Source organism: Echeneis naucrates, chromosome 23 (assembly GCF_900963305.1).
Source record: "Echeneis naucrates chromosome 23, fEcheNa1.1, whole genome shotgun sequence".
NCBI lineage: Eukaryota > Metazoa > Chordata > Actinopteri > Carangiformes > Echeneidae > Echeneis > Echeneis naucrates.
Genome location: NC_042533.1, coordinates 11,654,121 through 11,678,019, shown reverse-complemented (window position 1 = coordinate 11,678,019; position 23,899 = coordinate 11,654,121). Strand labels below are relative to the sequence as shown.

Sequence of the window (23,899 nt, the reverse complement as noted above, 5' to 3'; positions counted from 1 at the left end):
ACACCAACCTCATTTCTTCGAATTCTCACTCAGGTTACTAGTCATGGCTTTAAGTGCTCCATTTTCTACCGACTGCAGATGATGTAGTGAGCTGCGGGGAAACATGAGAAATTAAGGGTACTAATCTGAAACTCGTCTGATTATTTTTTTATAAATGTTTCTCAGTGCTGTGAAGAGCCCTGATACAAGACTGAAACCTCTTGTTCAAGTAGTGAGATCAGGATTTGAAAGGTTTTGGATAAAAAGAGATAATTTTGCAGGGTCAGAGAAGGTCATTGACCCTTCAGCTTGGACAGGTGTCTCTGTGATGTTACGTGGCAACAAAGGAGGCAACAGGTGGATTGTGGGGAGCCAGTAAAGACAGCAGCGGGCTAAACGGCATGCAGGATTTTTTTAAAGCTTGATTGAAATCAAGTTGCAATTAATTTAGCTCAGTACAGTCCAGAGTAGCTGCTGATCAAATCAGCGATGGCAAAGGGACTGTGGGTGATCCGGGAGCGAAAGAGTGAGAGAGAATGAGAAATGTGGTGCGTTTCTGCTTCTGAGGGAAAATCATGCTGCCAGTAGCGTACATGACACACAAAACCCACCAAACATAAAACCACGAGACCAGAGTAAGCATAGGCATAAATAATTAAATAGGAAAAATTAACTACAAGGCAGGAAATCATAGAGGTAATGAAAAATGCAAATGTACTGTCCCTCGAAATCGTTTTGTTTTTTCAAGCATATGTGCAATGGACAGATACAGAGCAGTGTAAATGCATGTTGTGCATTGTGCAGTCAGTTATACAAATATCAGTCAGTTTCAATCAAAAGACAAAAGACATGCTGCCGCTGAACAACCTCCCCTGCTTACCGATTATTCTGTCTAGAGGATGGTTGCTGTAAACATGTCAGTCTAAAGTCAGGAACCACATGAAAATGTTATGATTATCATGATGCTGTCCCATCCGATTCAACGCTCCTCTCACCAAAGTGAATCAGTGTGGTCACTAAAATCATGGGAATCCAATATTCACTGTGCTCTTCTGTAATTTAACACATAATCCCAGTGGCTGATCACAAATAATGTCTACAATTAATAAAATGGTGCTTCAGAATTTGAGAATGAGAGTAATACCGATTGCTGTTTGTGCAGAGACAGGAACACTGCAAACAATAGCTGCTAAGAGCTAATCCCCAACATTTGCTCTTGTGATTTTGCTGGAAAACTACTTCAAATATATCTAACTGCAGACATTTGTATGTGTTTAACATTCGTGACTTTCACGCAAAAGACAAATTTAACACTGAGCTAAAAAGGAAGCAGGAGGAACAAGAGGCATCCAGCAGGTCAGGGCAGGTAATTAAGGTTGTTATAATTAGTGGGGTGGGGGTGAAGTGTTATGTGTGTACAGAGCCTTTATTGAGTTCATTCATTCTTTAATTTTCTCCACTGCTTATCTTTTCGGGGCCAATCCAATTTTATGTTCTGGGTAATGGCAGGGTTCACCCAGGACAGGTTGCTAGTCTATCACAGGGCTGATACATGGAAAGGCCGCAGGCCAAGGAATCTAACCCAGAAACGTTTTGCTTGAAACAGTGCTACCCACTATGCCATTACACTCCCCTACTTTATTTTGTTGTAGATTTAAACCAAAAAAATTACCATACATAAAACAGACATGGTTAAAAGCCCACTGACCTGTGGAGGTAATATTACATCATCATGTATGATATGTCATCATTGTCTCTTTCTCTTCGTTCCAGGTCTGGTATCCAGACTCTGCCTCACAACGCCAAGGTCCACTACAACTACGCCAACTTCCTGAAAGACACCGGTCGGCACCAGGAGGCCATTCACCACTACACCACCGCCCTCAGGTCTTACAGCACACTGAACTCAAGCTGTTTCTGACTCTGTGTCTGCACAGGACATTGGCAGATTCCTGTATTTATGTCTATAAAATGGAAAAAGCTGTGAGGAATAACAACACACTCCGGGGTAGGATGTGCAGGTGCACACAAGTCAAAAACAATCTTCTCTGTAGACAGCTGGATTGAAACGAATGACTGAAAAATACTTCCTGTGTAGACACAAGGTCGTAGGAAAGTTACATTTATGGCTGTTAAATGAAATTATAGAAAGTTATGATTATTACTGATTTGAACCTTTGATTGTTGCTGACTGTAGTCTAATTACCCGACTGGCTGTGAAAGCAAAGTGAATGTCTATGTGGGTTTGCATTAAAACATTTCCACATCCAATCAACAGTTAGACATTAAGAGTACTGAAGCTGATATTTTCACTGTTAAAAGAACCGACAAAAGAGCATCACAGACATGCTGAGATCAAATGCATTGAAATTTATAAAGGAAAATTTGCTCTCACAGCTCGGCTCTTGCTTCAGGCTATAGTGTCAAATACACATTTTCCACGCCATTGCATAAAAACCTGCAATGTCCCTGTACATTGGCAGTGAGAGGGAATAGGACACAGTTGGCACAACACACTCAATGTCAAAGAACTCCTTTTGTCACTATTTATTTGCATGAACAGTTGCAATCTGATCGTGACATTGTGAGTTTGCATGAAAAGCAATTTTAAAACTAATGTAAATGACACTTCAAGTTTTACACCAAGTTTTAGATTATTTGACTGCAAATTTCTGCCGTGACATTGGTATATTGGACATATGCAGTTGATGTAATATTAATTATCACAGGGGAATTGATATATATATTTATATATATATAATTGTCTCAGTTTCTTAAACTATAACTCCCCTATCACTAAACATTTGTATTCTTAATGAAAAAATTCTGCACAGACAAATTGAGATTCCTTCCACTACAGCTGTATATACCCATGTAGTAGTAACTGCATGCAGAACTTTCCATGATTTAGGTTTTATAGTGAAATGAATGAACCATGAAAGGTTTTCCATGTAAAGGTCAGAGGGAATTTACTCGGAACATGTTTCTACAGACAGATCAGGCTCAAAAGGCACAGACAGCCTGCAGTTAGCTTCAGGCGACCTGTCCCGAGTGTCATCCTGACCCTGTGCAGCGCTACACCAAAAGCAATTTTGAAATGCATCCAAAAAAACGTTAGTTATGCATGTAGTAATTGGCTATGTATGTTAAAGTTGGTATCCTGATATTGTAGACGTATGGTATGTTACAATATACAATATATATCCATCCCAAAGCTCCAAAGCCTCAAGTCAATACAGGTCGATAGTCTAGACTGTAGGGTTCAAAAATCTGAGATCGCTTAACCCCAATGTGACAACAGTTGTTTACATTTAATGAGAAATTAATTAGAAGATATATACAGTGAAGGCATTTCTGAGCTCATATATGCACAGCATATTACTTTAATAAAAATGCAAACGAATGCTGTGTTAACAACATCCATCAGGGTGTATATATAACAATAAATTCAAATTTGAGGAAAGATAGGTTTTAAAGCAGAGTTGAAACTAATAAAATAATGACAGCATCACAGGCAACCTGTGTGTGTGTGTGTGTGTGTGTGTGTGTGTGTGTGTGTGTGTGTGTGAGAGAGAGAGAGAGAGAGACAGTTTGCAGTATCAGGATCAGCCCAAATACGCCTCAGGTCTCATGTTACCATGAAGTCTTCATGAATCTATCTGATCTAATGAAGTCAAAGCTCCTCTCTCATGAAAATAGGACAGAATTAAACCTCTCATCCAACGGTAACTTCTGCCATCATTCCGCATGAAATTTCGTGTACCCGTTTTTTTTTTTTGTTTTTTTTTTGGGTTGCTCATCACTTACCATAGTTTCTGAGTTTGTGAAAAGCATCAATGAAAAAGTAAAAACATGGCCTTGAGCAACAAAATTCCTCTGCAGTGAAGGAGCTTTAAAGACTCCATGCAAACTGTTTTTTAACAGTGGCTGATGGCGCCGAGAGCTGGAGGAGGGAGGGGTCAGACAGAGTAGGAGGAGAGGTTACACAGAGGTGATGCAAGAACAGTTAGTAATAACATTTATAAAGTTTGCCTTGTTAAAAATTGAAATAACAATTTCTGAACTGAAATGTTTTTATTTATAAGTCCAAGTAGAAGCAGTGCAGATTTTGACCTTTGCAGGAATGAAAACGGGTAGAAGTGCTGTAGAAGTAGGTTAGAAACATGTCCGACATATATTTGGTTCATGATACATCACCAGGAACTTAAGGTCACTGCATCTAAAGTAAGGCATCGGGCTGTTATGCTGTGCCGTACTTAAATTGCATGTGCTTTATTTTTAGTGTTTGGCTGCAGTCGGAATATAAAATGGGATAGCGTTAAGATAACATCGATACGCTTTTTTAATAACTTAATTGTTTGAAAAGGATGATAAATTGGCCTATTTCTCATAATTAAACTTGATATTATTTACTTTTACATCTGTATAGACAAGTCACACACACAAACACACCCGTTTGGATCATGCTCTCATGCATGTAATGGTCTTGTTTCGGCTCACAACTGTGCTTTTTCCATCGATCACACACAGGCTGCATTAGAGACAGACAGCGTCCATTAGTCATTGGAGAAGAGTCTGCAGAACCACAAACCTGAGATTCAGTTTCCCTCTCATTCAGAGTCACTAATCTGTAATCTGGATATTTATTTGTGGCCTTTTGTTAGAGTGATATTAACCATCCGTGTAGACAGATGTAGCCTCAAAGACATCAATCACGGGTTTTTAAGAAGCAGTTTTGAAATTCAGAGTAGGCTCCTGCACTGCCAACATCTTGCCAGCGCCTCACTCCATCTGACTCCTGACTTATTTAAAAATGGGTGAAGAGGTGGGAGGCATGTGAAGCTGAGATAAGAAGCGTCCGTTCACCCGCCTGTCAATCAAAGCATCATGCCCTCTATAACAAACAGCCAACCCTAGTAATTGCCATGTATGTGTTGGCTTGATTTTTCAGCCCATGAGTTTGATGCTTGGCTGAACTTTGTATGTCTAATATGAGGATGTTGCTTTAAAAAAAAAAAAAAAATATGTGGAGCCATTGAACATAAAGTTTCTTGAAAAGTTACTAAAAGCATTAGAAAAAGCACAAACAGCGAAACTGGTGACTCACTTCTGAGTTAACAAGAATGTGTCCAAAAGAGTCACTAGGTGCTGAAAAGTCATTTAATCTAGTGAACATTGTGATATGAGCTAAAACTGCCTGCGATAATAGAATAAGAGAAAATGCCCGGTGGGGAGAGTTATAACCGGTGGTGCAAATGGATCAGTCAGTCACAGACATTTTGCGTCTCTGCGGCCTTGTTGTTATAAATAGAGGAGTGGAGGCTGGTTAATTAAAGTGAGCGTGAGGGCTCTGCTGGGTTTGGGGTTGTTAGGAGCTGGATGAAAGCTGCTGCTGGTGTCTGATGGGGTTTGGCAGGACGACAAGGCTGGGTTTAACGCAGCATGTCCAACATACAACTGCTGCTGCTAAGGAGGAGAAAAAGGGAGGAAACATACATGAAGTGACAGGAAGGAGAAAGTTTGCATCCAGGAACATAGAGTAGGATGCTACATGTATTTAATACGAGATAAAAGAGCGACACAACAGATCTGTTGTAACCAGGTTAAGAGTTAAACCTTTTATTCCATTCTTGTTGGAAGTGCAGTTAGTAGTTAGTTGCAGTAGTGATTTGGAAGGACATAATAACAACTGTCTCTGGTCAATTTACTCGGCTGGAGCTGAATGAGAAATCTTAATCAAAGTGTGTGATGAACATTAAAAAAAAAAAGTCTTACTGTTTTCGATTAGATTTTTCTCTTTTCAAATAGTTTTTTTTCTTTTTAACTCTCCTGCCACCACAGTGCAGACAAAAGTAGAGGACAGCTGTGTCATATTCATAATTACTGTGAGCTCACAGCGTTAAGTTTAATGAGCTGGAGAATGCATTTTGCCTCCTCAGGCTACATGCAGGGTGCCGTGCCTTGTTGGTGGAGGTATTTGTTGGTAAGTGGACCAGCAACAGACTTCACTGCTTGCTTTGGGACTGTACCAGTAAAATATAATTAGTATTTTTAATTTGTAGTTGGTAGCTCACATTCATTAGAAATAAGCAAGGAAAGTTGGAAATAGTGGAAATTCGTCTTGATTTCCACTGTGTTTTTGATCTAGTCTCCTCTTGACATTTTAAAATTGCAAAGTTGAAGCATCACACTTGATGCATAAGCACTAAATAATCTTAATTTATTTATGTCCTTCATTTATTCATCAGATCTTCAATGTTTTTTTAATTTCATTTTATGTGTGTGCAGCACAGTCTGTTTTCTGCTGAACATGTGAGTCTTCCTAATTGCCCCCAGTTTCCCTGCATTGTGCGCTATCCTTACTAAACCCACAGGAGAAACCATGGAAACGAGACATCCACATCTCTGAACTACGATTTGAGGCAACTTCCAGCACAATTGGATCAGTTGTCATTTAACCTTTTAACATTTTAACAACTTGGAATTTCCTGTAAATTGTACCTGCTGTGCACATAGTAAGGATGAAGTATAGTACAGCAAAGCTATTTATGAAACAGCACATTTATTCAAAACTGGTTTAACTGCACAGACATTCATAATGTACATGAAACATTTCTACTGACAACTACATGTGTATTTAATTGATTATTTATGCAAAAAGTTATAGATTTGTTTCAGGATCTGGGAAAAAAAAATCATTTGTAGGAAGTCATTGACTTCTCAGAATGTATTTTCCGTAATACAGATTAAAACAGGCATAACAACTCATGCAGAGAAAACTGTTCAAGTTCCAGTGACAGAAACAAGCGAGATATAGGTCATAAAATGTTTATGTGGCTGTTATACACTTGAATCTTTTGAATCTTTTGTGTGTGTGTGTGTGTGTGTGTGTGTGTGTGTGTGTGTGTGTGTGTGTGTGTCTCCTCATCAGTCACATTGTGATCAGTTTGATCAAGTCTAATGTCCATTCACTGATAAATTGGTGTGGTGCGGCTTGTATGAGCTTTACACAAAGGAAGAGAGCAGCTATCAGGCACTTTAATGATCATCTCATGCTACAGTAACATCCTGAAATACAAGGCTACATCATGTTCATCCCCACCCAAAGGCATGAAGCTAAATTCATGTCTGCTGCAAGTAATCCGCTGTAGATGCAGTATCTATACTGCGGGCTTTGATTTGCAGCTTTTACTGTATGATGTTACATCAAATGAATGTATTCAATATATTCTTCATTTATTCTCCACCTTTTCATGTCCTTTGCGATATGAGTGATGCTGGGAATGCTGAATATGAGATTATGGGAAATCTGAAAGAGAAAACTGAGCAGTCGGTCACAGTTCATTACTTCCCCAGCATGTCCACAGCCCTGATGGGTAGTTGAACCTTTGTGCAGCTTTGAATCTGAGGAAATTGTGATCCCGTACAAATGAAGTTTGGGACCAGGATAACCAGTTGGTTAAGATTCATCACTGCTGGTTTCCACAGCAGCCCCTCATTCTTGCACCGTGAAGCTCTGACCCATTAACGCGTGAAATAAGGTTACCATAGAAACAGTAAAGAGCATTTCCTCTCCTCCCGGCCCCAGACCTTTCAGGCCTGTGTCACCATCACAGGCTCCAACTATAAAAATTTATTCCAATTACCTAGAGGCCTTTTGTAGCGGTGATGGAAAGTGGCAGTAAATGTCAGCAGAGAGGCAGCTGGCTGCAGCTTCCGCACACTCACTGCTGATTTATCTGCACCATTCACGATGAGGATAATCCTTATCACTATGACAAGGCACTTAGTCCAGTCATGATCATGTTATGGTATGTTTTCCATCTGGAAGTGTAGCGCCATCAGAGGCTCATCAGATAAATGCAGCCTGACAGTGACGCTCTGCTCCAGAAGCAGCAAAACCGGCAGGCTGGCTGTTGAAGACTAGTTTTTCTGCAACAGTGATCTGTCATTATTAATACAACAGTGACTGCTGCAGCAGTGTTTGGGACACTGATGGAGGCAATTACCAGATTCCAGATTACATTACCACAGACTAACTGGACAAGTACACGTCCATGAAAGATGTTCAAAAAAGTCAGGATAACAGGAGCAGGTGGCAGAAAGCCCCACATTTTCTCCGATGTATGACCGATGCTCCCTTCTTACATTTCTACGACCATTTTATTATTTCATTAAATCACATATAGAAGAGAACAGGTTCACTTTTTATATTTTGCTAAGAACTCATTCTCTTCAGTGGATGGATATCTGACCCATAGACTATACACTTACTGTACACAAGAGTTGCACAATGCTTAACATCCTGAATGCCAAAAAAAAAAAAAACAAGCATTATTGCAACAAACATTATAAAGGGTTAAGAAATTATCAGTCAGCTAAATGTGGAAGCGGTGTTTTGGTTATTTATTTTGTCCATTTATTATGTGAATACATTTTTTTAGTGAGCGGTAGGCCAGGTCACACGCTTTCAATAAACACTTTGTGAAAACGTGAAGGTTGAGGCCTGGTGTGCAATTTTCTTTGCAAACAAAATGCTGCTAAAGCCTGAAAACATGCTGGCTCTTCATGAATACAGCCTTTAAATGGTTGTTTATAAAGGAAGCAAACATTTTGACCTGCAAATAAATTCCCCCTATGAATACATAAAAAACAAAATAATAATAAAAATAAAAATAAATTTTGTGTTAGGCCAACCAAATTATTTGGTTTTGGATTTCAATATTTCAAACTTTGGTTATCCTGTATGTGTATAAATGATTTATTTCCTTTTTATCTCTTCAGGTTATATCCCCGTCACGCCAGCGCCATGAACAACCTCGGCACACTGACACGCAGCCCGGAGGAGGCTGAGCGTTACTACAGGAAAGCACTAGATATCAACCCCCAGCATAACCGGGCTCTCTTCAACCTGGGAAACCTCCTCAAGTAAGAAAAGTAAAAAAAATCCTGAGCATCACTCTGAAAAGGAGCCACACAGCCGGAGCCTTTGATAATGTTGTGGTAGCGCTGTAAATGGTTCCTAGTTGAAAGGAAATTAAAAAAAAAAAAAAATTACTTTCTAAAGAGGTCAGAAAATTATCAACGACCTTCACAGCTGGAGTCTGACTTAAAGATCCAGCTGCAACTTGTTCTTCTCCCCAAGCTCCCAATTATGAACACAACGCGAGGAAAAAAACACATCTTTAATCATTCAGTCATCTCCAAATTACCTCTGAGAAAGAACAGGATGGGGGATGAGAAGAGAGCAACTGCCCTCCATAGCCTTTACGTGGTGTCAAATCTGAATATTTTTGTATTCTACATGAAGGAGACCTGTGGGGTGATTTTACCAACTCAAAATTGACTTTCAAGGAAATAAGCAGCAAGTTGTATTGCATGAAAGATTGGGACAAAAACTACATTTATGCGGGACTGAAAATTGTCGACGTGAGTGTTGTGAGAAACCAGCGACTGGTCTATGATGACCCACATTACCTGTTCAATGCCAGCTGCAACTGGCTGGTTCCCACAGTAACCCTGGTTGGTGATGCATTCCTCTGTACAGTCTTGCAGTCGTGCAGGAATTTATGACTAACGTAAAAGTTTGCAAGCATCATAATGAAGTTAAGCTTTTTATTCATTCTGGATTTTGTGTCCCTAATCTTGGTACTTACAACTTACTTTTAAACTGCAGTGCAGATTTTTACTTTTTTTTTTTTTTTCACTTCATGGCTGAGACTTGTAAATAGGCAGCAACATATTTAAATCACTCTCAAGTGTTAGTCGGGGGTTTTTAGTCCTGAAGCCCTTTTATTTCTCTTGGGGGGTGAGGAGGACAGGAAAGAGAATCATTTCTCCTTGAGTTACCCGAAGCGTTTTGTTTAATCAGCTTGTGTGAACATAGAGGAGATCAAATATATTTGAGCTAATTAGAAATATACTAGGACCAATATTAGCCTAGGCCACTTCTTTTCAGCCTGCGTTTGTTTGGCCTCGTTCAGATTATGCTGAATCAGCCGTGGTCACATCCTGTTTGCAGTGTAAACATGGGCACACAGACGGCTACATCTGGATTACTGTGATCGTTTAAATATGATGATGCTCAGTTCTGAAGAATCTCTTTGAGCAGGTTTTAAGGATTTAAGGAGAGATAATGATATCCTAAATCTATGTGCGTCACGCTAAATAACTGTTTAGGATGCATTCAAATCTTTAGAATACCTTTACTGTGTGATGATTTAAGCCACCTCCTGAATCCTGAATCCTGTTTAAAAGGGGCTTGAGTTCTGAGAACCATGATCCAGCCTCAGACTTAAAACATATTTGATCCAGCAATGTCAGTGGGATTTGCATGAACATTTTGAATTCTTTTCTTTTGTGTGATGAAAGTGGGGATTCTCACCCAGGTAGTTTTCATCCTCCAGTAAACTTTCATGGCCATGATTCATGACGCTTGGAGTCACAGCCTGACGGTGCGGACAAACAGAAAAGATACAGAAGTTGAAACATAGGCCCAGTAATCAGATGGAGAGGAAGGGTCGGGTGAAGATGGAGCATCATTCAATGAAAAACAATCACTCACCACGTTAGGTAAAAGAAATTTGTCAACTATCCTATCTCCTGATGCAGCCACTGTAATCTGAGCGGCTCTGTGTAAAGTTTGTCTCGTGGTTGAACACAGTGGTGGACTGCCCCTGAGCTCTGCTGGCTCAAATAGAAAATTATGTAAATAAATGACGCTGAAACAAAGTCCATTATTATGGCCTAGCTCCATTACCACTCTGTGCTGTCACTGAAGCTGTAAGAACAAACAACTGAGGCGGCGACAAAGTCCATAACAGCCATTAGTGTGTGTGTGTGTGTGGTACGTTTGTGACAATGAATAAATTATGCTTAAAATTGGATGACAATGAAATAAAAAGCTACCATCCATAGTTATAGTTAAAAATGTGAAGTGTGGCGATGATGATCATACTTTACGTATGTAAAATTATACGTTTTCTTCAAATGTTTTTATTGAGGTATTTAAGATGAGGTTGAAGATGATGATGATGCTTAATTCGCATTGTCGTGCGAGTTAAACATGATGAGGATGTTGATGTCAAAGATGACAGTGATGATGAGGAACAATGACAGTCATGGCAGTGATGATAAAGGCGATGACAATGACGACAGTGATGATGATGATGATTCTGTTCCCCAGGTCCCAGGGGAAGGAGAAAGAAGCGGAGGCTCTGCTGAGAGAATCGATCCGCTTCGGTCCACACTTTGCTGATGCCTACTCCAGTTTGGCGTCACTCTACGCTGAAGAGGTGAGCCCAGAAATTGTCCACTCTCTGACATACATGATCGGTCATCGCTGAATGAAATTAGCTTCATTTGTAGATATCTGTGTCCAAGCAACTCTAAAGTGCCTTTAGCTGTGAATGCAGCTTCCTGTCTCCTTGGCCTAGTTTATTCCTCTTCCTTCTTTAATCCCGTCCTCACTTCATCTACATTCTCCCACAGAAGCGCTTTCCTGAAGCCAATGAAGTGTATCTGAAAGGCATAGAGAACTGCCCTGACAGCTCTGACCTGCATAACAACTACGGCGTGTTTCTGGTGGATACTGGTAAGTTGAAGCCAGCACCTTTCTGGCCCCTGGGCTGATGGGTAAACACAGGCTCCTATTAGCCCCACAATCTTCTACAACATAGACATACGTAGTTTTACACCACGTAAAGTCTGCAAACTCTCCCCAAAGTTATATATCTGCATCAGTCAGCCATAACATGGCCAATGACATGTCAAGTAAAAAGCATTGATTATTTGGGTACAGTATCCATAGGTGGCATACATTAACCAGCTAGTGAATGTTTAAGGAGGAAAAATGGTGAGAGGACGTAAGCAACTTACTGAGGACCAAACTGTGATGTCTGGATGAGTGGATCAGTGCATCTCCAACAGTTTGTTGTGCATGGGGCTGTGTAGCTGCAGACCGGCCAGGGAGTCCCTCTTGACCCCTGATCCTCGGCACATGAGCACCAGAACCATGGAACACTGGAAGGTGTGGTCAGGTCTGGTCTGATGAATCAGGTTTTCTTTGTGTGAGTATCTTGCCACTGGAAGAAACAATACCCGGATCCATTATGGGAAAAAGAGAAGCTGGGTACTTTGAGTCGTAGCAGTGACCCAGACATTGATCAGACCAAGAGTATCCCCTGATGGCAGTGACCTCTTTCAGCAGGATAATGATCCCTGCCACACTGCAACAACAGCGACAAATGCTAGTTGAAGGTGTTGACTTGGCTTCAAAGTCCCCAAATCTCAGTCCAATCAAGCATCTGCAGGATGAGCTGGCCCAACATGCCCATTCCACAGACACCCCACCTCACATTTTCGAGCACTTAATGAAGCTCCTTCTCAGAACTCGGTGCTAGATACCGCAGCTCCGTGTCAGAGGTCTCGTGGAGTCCAGGCCTCAACGGGTCAGGGCTATTTTTCCAGCAAATAGGAACATAAACAATATTAAGCCAGCAGTCATAATGTTATGGTATGGCATGACAAGTTAACCTCTATTCTGTCAGAGACACGTTGAAATAACAAAGAAAACACCACTGGTTTGGACAGAATGTAAGATTTATCTTAATCTGCTTTGCAAAGCCTGTTATTTGTGCTCATTGAACCGGCTTTATTGCTTCATGGATCAGTGCTTAGTTCAGGTTTTTGTCAGGCTGTGTTGCAAATCAGCAATAATGTTAAATAAATGAGTCACACTGTTTCAGTAGCTCTGCCTACAGCTGTATTTAGATTAGCAGAGGCTGAACGAGAGACATTTAGATTTGACAGATTTGCAGTTGGCCAAATGTTATCTCTGATAGATAGTTTGTTTAAAGAGAATAGTAGTAAGTAAGTGAATATACAGTACTGCATCCACTGCTCCTATGATGAATGGGTTTTGTTTTATAAATCAGACCAGATCACTAAAATACTAAAATCCATCTACTGACACTAATTCTAATGGAACCAGAAGCTCATGATCAATATCTATTTGATTTTGGAAAACACAGTTGCAGTCTTTGAACAGGTTTCATGTTTGTTTTTCCTTAATCCTTTCTTTCCCTTATTCCTTCTCACTTCCTACCTGATTTCTCTTCCACCCTTCCATCCTGTCCTTTTGCCTCATCACTCCTCCAGGAGAGGGGGAGCTAGCGGCTGCTCATTATCAGCAAGCAGTTCGACTCAAACCAGCACACTATGTTGCTATGGTGAACCTAGGCCGCCTGCTGCGATCGTCCAATGAGAACAAAAAAGCAGAGTCTTGGTATAAGAGGTGAGTCTGGGACTGTATTTTAGCAGCAGCACATTTTAGGAGGTGAAAGCCTTCTGCTTCAGTTTGTGAAATCTTTGTTCAAATTTTCAGGTCACTCAGATTTTCACCTGCTCTGGTTTATGACTAAACACGACTTTGGTGTTATTGTTGAGTATTTGTTGAATGATACGTTCCATAATTTGGCACATTTTGTAGATAATGTAATTGAAATGATGTAAATCATCAACTTGGAAAATTGTCCTCTTCACATTTGACCTTTGCCTTCCAGGGCACTGCAGGTGACAAGGAAGGTGGACATTCTCACACCGCTTGGAGCGCTGTACTACAACACAGGCCGCTACGAGGAGGCCCTGCAGGTGTACAGAGAGGCCGCCGCTCTGCAGCCAGACAGTACTGACATTTGGCTGGCTCTGGTGAGGACAGACACACACAGGCACACACAGGCACACACACACACACACAGACACTTGTCAATGAGCTGTGGAATAACCTCAGGGTACCTTTGTTTTGGTTGTGAGTTCCCATTTCCTTGATATTTATCATAACATCTGTGTGACCTCAAACACACACACACATTCACTCACACTGTGTGTCTTTTCCAGGCTCAGGTTTTAGCCATGGCCGGTCGTACCAAAGAAGCAGAGAAGATGACCTTGGATATCATATCCAGAGAAGGCAGCTGTATTGAATGTTACCGTCTGTTGTCTGCCATCTACAGCAAGCGTGGCAACTTCACAGAGGTATGTGTGTGTTTGTTGTCATTAATGTTTTTCGATGTGAGGTCAAATAAAATAGAGCCTATGGTCCTCATTCACAGTCAGGAAAGATGAACTCTCAGCAGGAGGCGGTTACCGTGGAAACTATTCTGCTTCACATCAGACTTGAGGCCATTTGCTGGCAAGCAACTGACTCTCATCCTCCCACTCCATTGTACTGCCAGCATCAACACATGTGCTTGTATGTCACTCCCTCTGGGACCCCATTTCACGCTAATACGAGTTCAGTGACTTTTTGTGCAGCACGTAAAACCAAAGTGTGGAGTGAGGTTATGATGAAAGTAGTCATCCCTTTTATAGAAAGAAGGGAGGGGCAACAGCAACAGTTCAGTTTTATGACAAGTATAAATAACAGCAACAGGTAAAGTGGTGAGTCAGAAATGAGAGAGGGAGAAAGAGACTGTTCAAACAGCCTCAGTATGACACTTATAGCTGGATTTGCTGAGGATACGCTGCCGCTGTGTGTGTATGTGTGTGAACAGTACCTCAGCTAGCCCTCATGATGGCCATATATTTAATCACTGGCCTTTTGGCTCACTCAACTTTTGTTCATATTTTGCATTTCCTTCTGGTTTTATTTTTGCTTTTATTTCCAGTGCTTAGCTGGGTTAGTGTTCCTGTCATAGAAAAAAAAAAGAGAGACTTAATTATAAGCAAACCGCTGCTCTATTATCACATTCACACCTTTCTGTCTCCCTCCTCCCTCTTGTTTTTCTGTCAGAGATGAAGCTGACACTGCTGTTTTTGGAATAAAGTATGCTCTTCATCTCCATCCTGTCTCATTCTGGCTGCTCTGAATCAGTTAACACTTCTTCCTCTCTACATCTTCGGCTCGTTCCGAGCCTCGCTCCACCCCTCTCTCTTTCATGATTCCCAGTAGCAGGTGGTGAGCAGGTTTTTAGCTGAGCTCTAAACCAGCAGTGACTGTTGATAGTCAGGCTGGGAATTACACCCAAAAAACAGGACACACAACTCAAAGAGTGTGTGGTGTGTGTGTGTGTGTGTCATAACGCTCATCTGCGTGTGTTTTAGTGTGTGTTGACTCTGTGTGTTTGTGCCAGGCTCTGGATGCTCTGGACCGGGCCCTGCAGCAGAATCCCAGTGATCTAACAGTGAGAGCTGAGCTGTATTTCTCCAAAGGAAACCAACTCAGAGAGATGAACCAGCTGGACAGAGCCTTTGAGGTACTGCTCTGTCCCCCTCTCTCTCTCTTTTCCTTCTCTTGCTGACGGACTTTCTCTCCCTCTCCTGCTCTAAGCAGGTATAGATTTTCTATAGTCTATGGCCCCTGATTAGCACCCTGGTTGATATATTCTGTGTCAGCAAACAAGGCTTACAGCCACATTCACTGCTCATATGCCAAATGATAACCCACTTACAGTCATTTCTAGGACATGCCCCCATCCATTATCTGTACAGCTTTTCCGTGCGGGGTTGCGGGGGGGTGGACTGGAGCCAGTCCCAGCTGAAACTGGGCTAGGGCACAGTACACTTCGGACAGGTAGCTGGTCTAACGCCCATTCTGTAGCCAACTTAGAGTGAACGAATGTGCTTTGGACTGTGGATGGGTGCTGGAGAAACCAGACCTCAAATCTATCGCCGTACCTTCTTGCTGTGAGGCAGCAGTACTAACCACTGCACCAAAGTGCCTCCCAACTTCTAGGGCAGATCGTCCTTATACAGGAAGACACTTGTTCAGACTGTCAGCACATTTCATTTTTTGGCCCATCTGAACAATCCCTATCCGATTCCAGACCCCCCCCCCCCCCAAAAAAAAAAAAAAAAAAAAAAAAAAAAAATTTATGAGAGTTTACAAAATGCAGCGTCTGCATCATTCGCTAAAAAACTATTCCACACCTCTGCCACAGAAGACCACTCAGTCAGGTGGGTGATGTCTGAAACTGATAAGTAGCAAATGACAGTTGATGGTTTCATTTGAGAAATCCATCTGAACAAATCACTGACATCAGGTAAAGGGCCATTTATAACAAAAGGTAATGCAGTTCACCTATGAGGCACAGCCCGCATGTTTCGAAGCCCTTTTCATCCACAGTGGAGCTCAGGATTTTTACTGTCAGACAAACAGGCTGGCAGCATCTTGGCACAAGAGAAATATCCTGGAAATAAAGTCAACAACCACACAACCTAGTATTTGTTTGGTGATCAGCTAAAAGAAAGAGAATAACTTCAGACAACAGGGAATGTATGATAATATAATAGCATCTAATTTTCACAGCTGTAGACGGGTGAGTATAAACAAGTGTGCACAACAGAGGCTGGATTTACAGCGTCAGGGTAGAAACGTTGGCATTTAGAGAACTGCCGTATGGAAATCTGGAAAGTTGTTGTGTAGAGGTGAATTCGGACATGATGCATGTCCTCGAGTTGCTTACCTCTGATTGTTGACAGACATAAAATCCATCACATTGCCTCTCGTAGGGCCCTCCTAGTCATGGCACTATGCTGCCTTTACAGTCAGTAAAGCAGTCATGGATACCCCTTTATGAACTAATGAGCAAGCATCAACATCAGTTAGCTGACACGCTCCCATTCTGACACCATTATGATTAGTTCTCAAAATCTCAAAATCCACACCACATGTTGCATCCCCTTTAGCATTTTGGCATCACAGTGGCTCTGTGAGTTCAGTCCTACAGTCATATGCCCTCTTTGGAGCTGTTAGTACAGCCTACTGCTACAGCCTCTCAAAATAAGAAATGGGACTCAGCCTTACCTGGTATGATCTATATGGATAGGACGAGTTGCAAGTGTAGAGAACTGCACCCAGTTTGAAGGATTGTATTTGACCCAAATGCAGACAACAATAACAGAATCCAAAATGGTGGCAAAATCCACCAACAATTGCTGAAACAAAAAAGCACAGAGCGAAAGCGTGGTGACGACGCCAAGGCAACACAGGGGCAACATCAGAGCTAAATGGGATTACACCGACTGACAAAGATGAGTGCGAGCTCAGAGAGTAAAGACACGCAAGGGAGGCCTGGGTGATTGAACACAGGTGAAACACATTACGGCAGGATAGATAATCAACAAAGAGGAAACACAAGACAAAGACACGAAATAAAATGACAATGAGCACATTGGGGGCTTTACTTCAAAATACAAAAAAAAACAGCAAATGACTCAAGTCCAACAGAAATCCCCAAAGTCAAAAGGTCTGCATGACAGTAGATGGCTTCAGCCATTCTCATCTTCATAATTAGCTTCTTGCACAGCTGCTGTTATTTTTATTGTGAGTCTTGACCTAGTTATCTTGTATTGTGAAGTGCATGCTGCTCCATCCCCTGGTTCACCCACCCTTCACACTTCCATCACTGTATCTCCAGAGAGAATGTGTCCATTAAACCTGGTGATGCATGCCAGAACAGCATGGCCGTGTCTACACTGTACGCTGAGGTGGAAATAGGGCCAGATAGGGCAAGTTTATTTATACAGCCCAATGACACAATGATAGACATGTGGCAGCTTTATAAAGGCATGGAGATACCTTACTGTAGCATAGAACATTAAAATAGCATTTGCAGGCAACAATTGAAAACTACATTTTAAGAAAAAAAGTGGATAAATGATATAAAATAGAAACCCAACCCCAGTGTTAGTGGATGATGAAAGTACAAATTAACAGATTGAAAAGATTAAAACAGTGCTTGCAGATCCAGCTCATTACTGCAATATCAGTCAGCCCTATGTTTACCATTCAAATGCATCAGCTGCATGAGCTTCAATAACGTGTTTGAGGATTAGTGGCTCAGATTGAAATCTGTAAGGGAAGCTTCTGGAAGGCACTGGACACTTTGATTGACTTCCTGGGAAAACAGCTGGAGAGGAAGGAAAGCAAACAGCGGAGGAACAGGTCTGATGGAGTGGAAACAAGACAAGGAGAGCTGCGGGGGCCATCTCGGGTCAGCCTAAAAAAGATACAGATAACGCCTCGCCGTCATGTTACTCTTCCAGTCTCTGTCTGAGAAAAAACAAAAACAAGACGGACAGCCTGAGAAAATGCTTTGACGTGTGGTTTTAACTCGTTTATTTTAGGATTTTTATGTCTGTCTTGTCTCAAGTGTCGGAACAGAAACCATGGCCTTGGCCAGAAGAAATGTTAAGTGGTTTTGTTGACACTACAGAGGTGTGCATATATGTGTGTGTGTGAGAGAGAGAGAAGAATCTACAGCTAGTAAAAATCTAAAAAATTTTTCTAAAGGTTTATCAATTGTGCTTTGTTTATTTCTTTCTTTTCGTATTAATTATTCATATTCAATTTATCACAGTGAAGTGTTCAAAACACCATTCCCAAAACGCTGCTGGTATTTGGAGTGTTCAGCTGCATTATCAGTGATCTTCCCTCCCTAAAATAATCAATAAATAATCATTTTATGTGCCACACCAATGGAGATGGAGGAGGTTCATTACTTACCTCTCTTTACTTGAATATTACTGGTGCAAACCAGCGGAACCATTCTGCTTTAACCTCTGTACTACAGGAATTTATTAACGGGGTGTTGGAGCTAGAAGTGAGTAGCAGCTTTCGGTTCATCAGTTAGTAAAATCTGTGGCAGTGAAAACAAAGGTTGTTCATAAAGTTTAATGATGCACAGTGTGTTAACAGCTCTGCACTGTGTCTGTGCATGACCACTCTGGGATGAACTGTAATTCTCCTTCATGTTGTGATCAGTAAAAAAAAAGGCAACAAATTTCAAAAGATGCTGCAAAACTTGTTCCACCACAAGGAGGAACCAAACGATGTATCTTCTCAGTGCTAGAGGTAAATTTCTTCAATCCAGACGTTCAGAGGTGTCATGGCCCTGTTTACTGCATCGCCGAGCTCTGAATGAGTCAGCCTGCACAGGACTGGTGTCCATGACCCGGCTGGCCTAAACTGAATTTCACTACAATAATTTTGAATCAACACATTGACTGCAGATACAAAACTGCTGTGCAAGTTCCCACTGCAAGAAGGAGCAAACACACTTTTAAACCTCACAGAACCTACCCACAACCTACAGCTGTGTAGAAAGAACAGCAGAGGCAAACAAGAATAGGTCTGTAAGCAATGAATGAGCAATACATTACTGACTTAATATCCGGTATACCTATGAGACGTTTATTTATTTTGACACATTTGTGGAAGAAACTCCTCGGAGCAGAACACGGATCACTGTGATGAGGCGCTGCGATTTAAATCTTAGTATAGATGATTCCATGTCATTTAGATGCTAAATCCGGGACCCTGACTGTTGATCTGGACCTGCACTGCACAAGTCAAGTCCAAAATCTTGTTACTGGCTGAACTATATCTACTTTCTGCTGTTTTAGCTTTCATTCTCAGTCTGAAGTTCAATCAATGAGTGCTGCTGAGTTAACGTTTACAATACCTGGACAAAATACTGAAATATTAAAAAACATGAGAAAAAGTTTCAAACAGTTAAAAAAATGAAAGTGTTGTTTGATGATTTAAAAAATCCCAGTGCTTTGCTTCATGTTCTATACACGTTTCTAATCACTACTTAGTGTGAAGGACTTCTGTAAACTGCTGATAGGTAATATATTCCCATTGCTCGCTGAAATAATGGCCACTTCAGTGGTCAGTGATCTGGCTGTCTGGATCCATTTTTCCTGAATCCTGGAGATAACCATCACACATGCTGTCGAGGCCTGTGTTCAGATGTCACTGCAGAGGCTACTCCTGCTCAGTTTCTTTTCATTCTCCCACCAGAGTTACAAGCTGGCTGTCGAACTCAAACCTGACCAGTCCCAGGCCTGGATGAACATGGGAGGGATTCAGCACATCAAGGTAACCAATGTGCTCGACTCACTGAGAAGATTTTGGACCTCAAACACCTTCAATATATTCAGGTTGGGCTTCTGGTGCAGAGACGAGCAGCAGCACACAGACCAGAAGATACAGAATTCATACAAGGATGGTAGATTTAAACATTTCAGCAGCCTAAGGGAGGAGGAGAGGAGACGAGAAACAAGATTTCTTCAGATATCTTGAATTAAGACGATCCACAGGAGACGGAGAGAGAGAAGACCCTGATCAATGTGCTCATTGATGCATATCAGAGGAATATTAACAGAAATTGATACAGAGCATGTACTCAGCTTTAAAGTCACACAAAGATCTGTTTACACTGTGTGTCAAATGAAGGTGGGAGACAAAAGCTTAGTATTCAACTGGCTTGGCTTGGCTGCAGGGCTTTAGACTTTCAAATCGCCACTCGAGCGAAGCACAGTGTGTATTTTATTATGTAAGGTCTGCTTGTACTTTTAATGATCAGTCTATGCTATGGTTAATATAAATGTACCCTTAAACATAGAATGCTTTGGCCGTAAAATAAGTTCCCTAACAATCATGAGGTGAAGATATTAGACTCCATTAAAACGTCAATGATAATTGGTTCTTTATAGCCTGCAGTGACTGCATACGGCTCATGTGTTGGTGCATTAGTTTATCTACAACTGCCATGATAATCAGTGTATAATCAGTGTGGAGCTGTGTTACGTGCCTCCGGAGGGAGTTGTATCTCTTTCACTTGGGACAAGTGTGTGCTGTAGTACAAAGAAAAGAACTTCCTTGTGATTCATCATTGTTTTTCTTCCGGATTAGAGAAAACCAGTGGCAGTCGTCTGTTTGACTACGCTGACTAACAGGAGCCACTAACAGCTAATTCAGCTAACTCTGTAATATTCTCTGCTGTACCCAATACAAAATGTAAACACAAATGAGCTCACTTAGTGACTCCATGGAAATATACAGAAAGCATGTACTTTAAAGCCAATAAAATGATCTTATTTGTGATTGAAAGCGTTTGTGTTTGTGTGCGTTCAGGGAGACTATGCAGCAGCCAGGATGTACTACCAGAGAGCCCTGCTTCTGAGTCCTGGTTCCAAACTTCTGAAGGAGAACTTGGCTAAGCTGGACCGGCTGGAAAGGAGACTGACGGGGGGGGGCGTAGACCAGCACGGTCCCACAGGCGCTGCATCATCCCTGGTATGGATCAGGGGAGGAGGGCACTGTCCAGACCTCTGGAGCCCAAAAGCCAGCCACCAGGCTGCTGGAGTAAATGGACCTGGTTACTACGACAAAGGATGGTGAATATATGAAGGCTGGAGCGTTTTATGTGCTGGAGCCATGGAGACTGGTTGAGCCACAGTCCGGACAGAAACCTTTCATGAGACCAACAGAGAGAAACGGCTGCTTGAAGATCGCTGTGAGCTCCATGTTTTGCCCTGTCTGCATCAGCTTTACTTCAACATGCATATCTGCTCTGGCCATTTGTGTTTGATTGATTTATTATTTCAGTTCATTTCCTTTATGACATTAATGACAGATCATAACTGAGTCCTCTGCTCTGCCTATGAGAATTATTCATGTATTTACACTAGTGCTGTGAACGTTTGTGCAAAATTTCACCATGAAGGAAGTGAGTAGTTCTTTTTTTTTTTACTTTTGTGAAAGGCATGTGTAACAAAATACTTTGAACTCAAAGGGACATTTACTAGCTTTTCAGCACTTTCTGTCACAAGATCAAGGCCTTCAGTCACATGATAAGAAGCTATTAGGTAGCACCTTCTCGAAGGGAGTCAAAATCTCCTTCCAGGAGCCAAGAAAAATGAAGGATAGCGAGGAAAGGGCAGCCTCATGTAGTAGTTAATGGATTTGATTAAGTTCAAATCTCAAGAATAGCAGCTGCTTGGAAGCAGCTCACTTCAGTAATGAAATTTGTGCTTTGGACAATTTAATGGATCTGACCATAAAATCTTGGGAGAATAATAAGACCTAGAAGGTGAAAACCAGTGCAACGGGGTTCCACAAGGGGCCTGCTATGTCTACTCTCTTGGCTCTTGAGTCAAGTGCAACTGAAACAAACCTGATGCAGCTTGTTTGTGTAGAGCACTTGCCACTTTGAGTACAGCGGGAACATTAATGAGACAATTACCAGGAGTTTCCTTTTGGCAGGGACTTAGGGCTACAGTTTAGCGGCAGTCGGTAAAGACTGCCATCAGTAATTCCACCTTACGACGAGAATTGGATAAACTGAGGCATCATCTGTTGCCTTCCGGTTCGTTGGCAACTCCGTTGATGCTTTTTAAGTCTTTTGATTGACTCAAAGGACTTAAGTCCCAGTGTAGTCAATTTTTAGCCGCAAATCCTTTTCAAATAATTTTCTGATCTTTTCTTGCACAGCAATAATCATCAAAACTACAGACATCACCGATTCATGAAGTCATGTGACCCAAGCCTACACCTTTGCTCAACAAGGTGTTACAAACCGCATAACACCTGAGCCAGATGCACTTTCTGAAGAGGACTGAGAGCTTAGTCTGAGAAAACCAAGTAAGGGACCTGTTGAGTTTAGATCCCTGTTACACATGAATGAATAGATCTGGCACAAAGCTAGCACTGGCCCCGCTCTGTTCGATTATATCAGAAAAGATGAAAACTGTACAGCAGTTGTCCTCAGACATGAAATCTGACCTCCATTCCCCGAACTAGCTACATGACTTTCTGTGAGTATCATAAGCTCAGTGTGAGGATGAAACTTGTGGCTTCATGCGCACCATAACCTCAGAAGATCTTGCTTGTTGTGGTTTTGTTGACATTGATGTTGATTGTGAATGAATTTTGAAGTGAAATGACAATGAGATGAAAATGAAGAGACTAGTGCAATGTCTGACTTGCACCAAGAAAATAAAGTATATGTTTAATTAAATGCTTTTTGGATCGTCTATGTATTTATGCAACAGCAACAACAACAAAAAGAACATCCCCCTGACTGCATTATTAAGTCATTTGGTAACATTCATTAATTTTTTCATCCATCTTATGCCACTTATCGAGACGAGGGTGGTGTAATAATTGGTGCAGGCTATGTGCAGGTTTGTGTCCCTGGGCTGGACTTGTTCTTATCTGGGTCTCTAAAATCCTGGATGAATCTTTATACAAACCAGAAATAGAGATCATGACTTGGAACTTTGTACACCAGAGTTCTAAACACAGCTGGCTTCAAGCACAAATGTAAAATGCTGGTTAAATATGAGCCATGCATGATCCTCTGTTGAAGCTGGAAAGCATGGAGCTAGGCAGACGTGTTTATTTGCAACAACCTCCCATCCCTAATTGAGCAGAAATGGGATCCGTTTCAGTATTGTGAGGGAGCTTCACAGTCCCACCCATCAGGCGGGGTAGTGTTTCATAGACATCCAAACAAGAAAATCACTGGAGGGCCATGGCACACGCCCAGCACCAGGAAAGCACGCCAAGAATAAGATTTGTCTGGGAAGGAAGCCTCTCAATAAACTGTTTTCCACAGACAGACGAGATCGACTTCCTCGGGCAAACAGGAGCAAAGGCTGCTGCACTTCAGTAACAGCTTGATAACAAAACATTATGGGATTTTTAGAGCGTCAACGCAAAGGATGCAAAATAAAAAAATACAACTTAAAAATGCATATTTTGTGTTTTAATACATGTTTTTTAATCTAGTTTTTATTTAATACATTTACAAGATTTCCAAAATAATATTTCCACTACCTGGAAATGGAGTCTGCTGTGGTTGTTGCCCCCCCCCCCCCCCCCCCCCCCCCCAGCCTGTGCTAGTTTCAGAAACTAGGAAAATAAATTTGATCTCTTATCCATATTGAATTTTCTTGTAAAAGCCAGGATAGACTTTAAAATTCTCCTCCTCCACCTACAAAGGCAAAGTCAATGATTAGGCATCATCGTATCTTATAGAGCTCATGGTTCTCTGCTATTTAAATGCAGGCCTGTCTGTTTGGAGATTATGAGAGTCTCTGAAATTAGATTGGGAAGCTGAGCCTTCGGCTC

General features: G+C 41.5%; 1 protein-coding gene across 1 annotated transcript in view; it reads left to right on the top strand.

Moving 5' to 3' along the window:
* Positions 1-22,763, top strand: part of tmtc1 (transmembrane O-mannosyltransferase targeting cadherins 1) — a 105,208-nt gene extending 82,445 nt beyond the window's left edge. Inside the window, exons 10-19 of the mRNA XM_029495390.1 lie at positions 1,753-1,866; positions 8,764-8,907; positions 11,165-11,273; positions 11,470-11,572; positions 13,138-13,273; positions 13,542-13,686; positions 13,876-14,013; positions 15,111-15,233; positions 19,784-19,861; positions 20,900-22,763. Coding sequence (XP_029351250.1) covers positions 1,753-1,866; positions 8,764-8,907; positions 11,165-11,273; positions 11,470-11,572; positions 13,138-13,273; positions 13,542-13,686; positions 13,876-14,013; positions 15,111-15,233; positions 19,784-19,861; positions 20,900-21,166 — 1,357 coding nt within the window. The 3' untranslated portion in view covers positions 21,167-22,763. The remainder of the gene's footprint in view (positions 1-1,752; positions 1,867-8,763; positions 8,908-11,164; positions 11,274-11,469; positions 11,573-13,137; positions 13,274-13,541; positions 13,687-13,875; positions 14,014-15,110; positions 15,234-19,783; positions 19,862-20,899) is intronic.
* Positions 22,764-23,899: the final 1,136 nt, after the last annotated feature.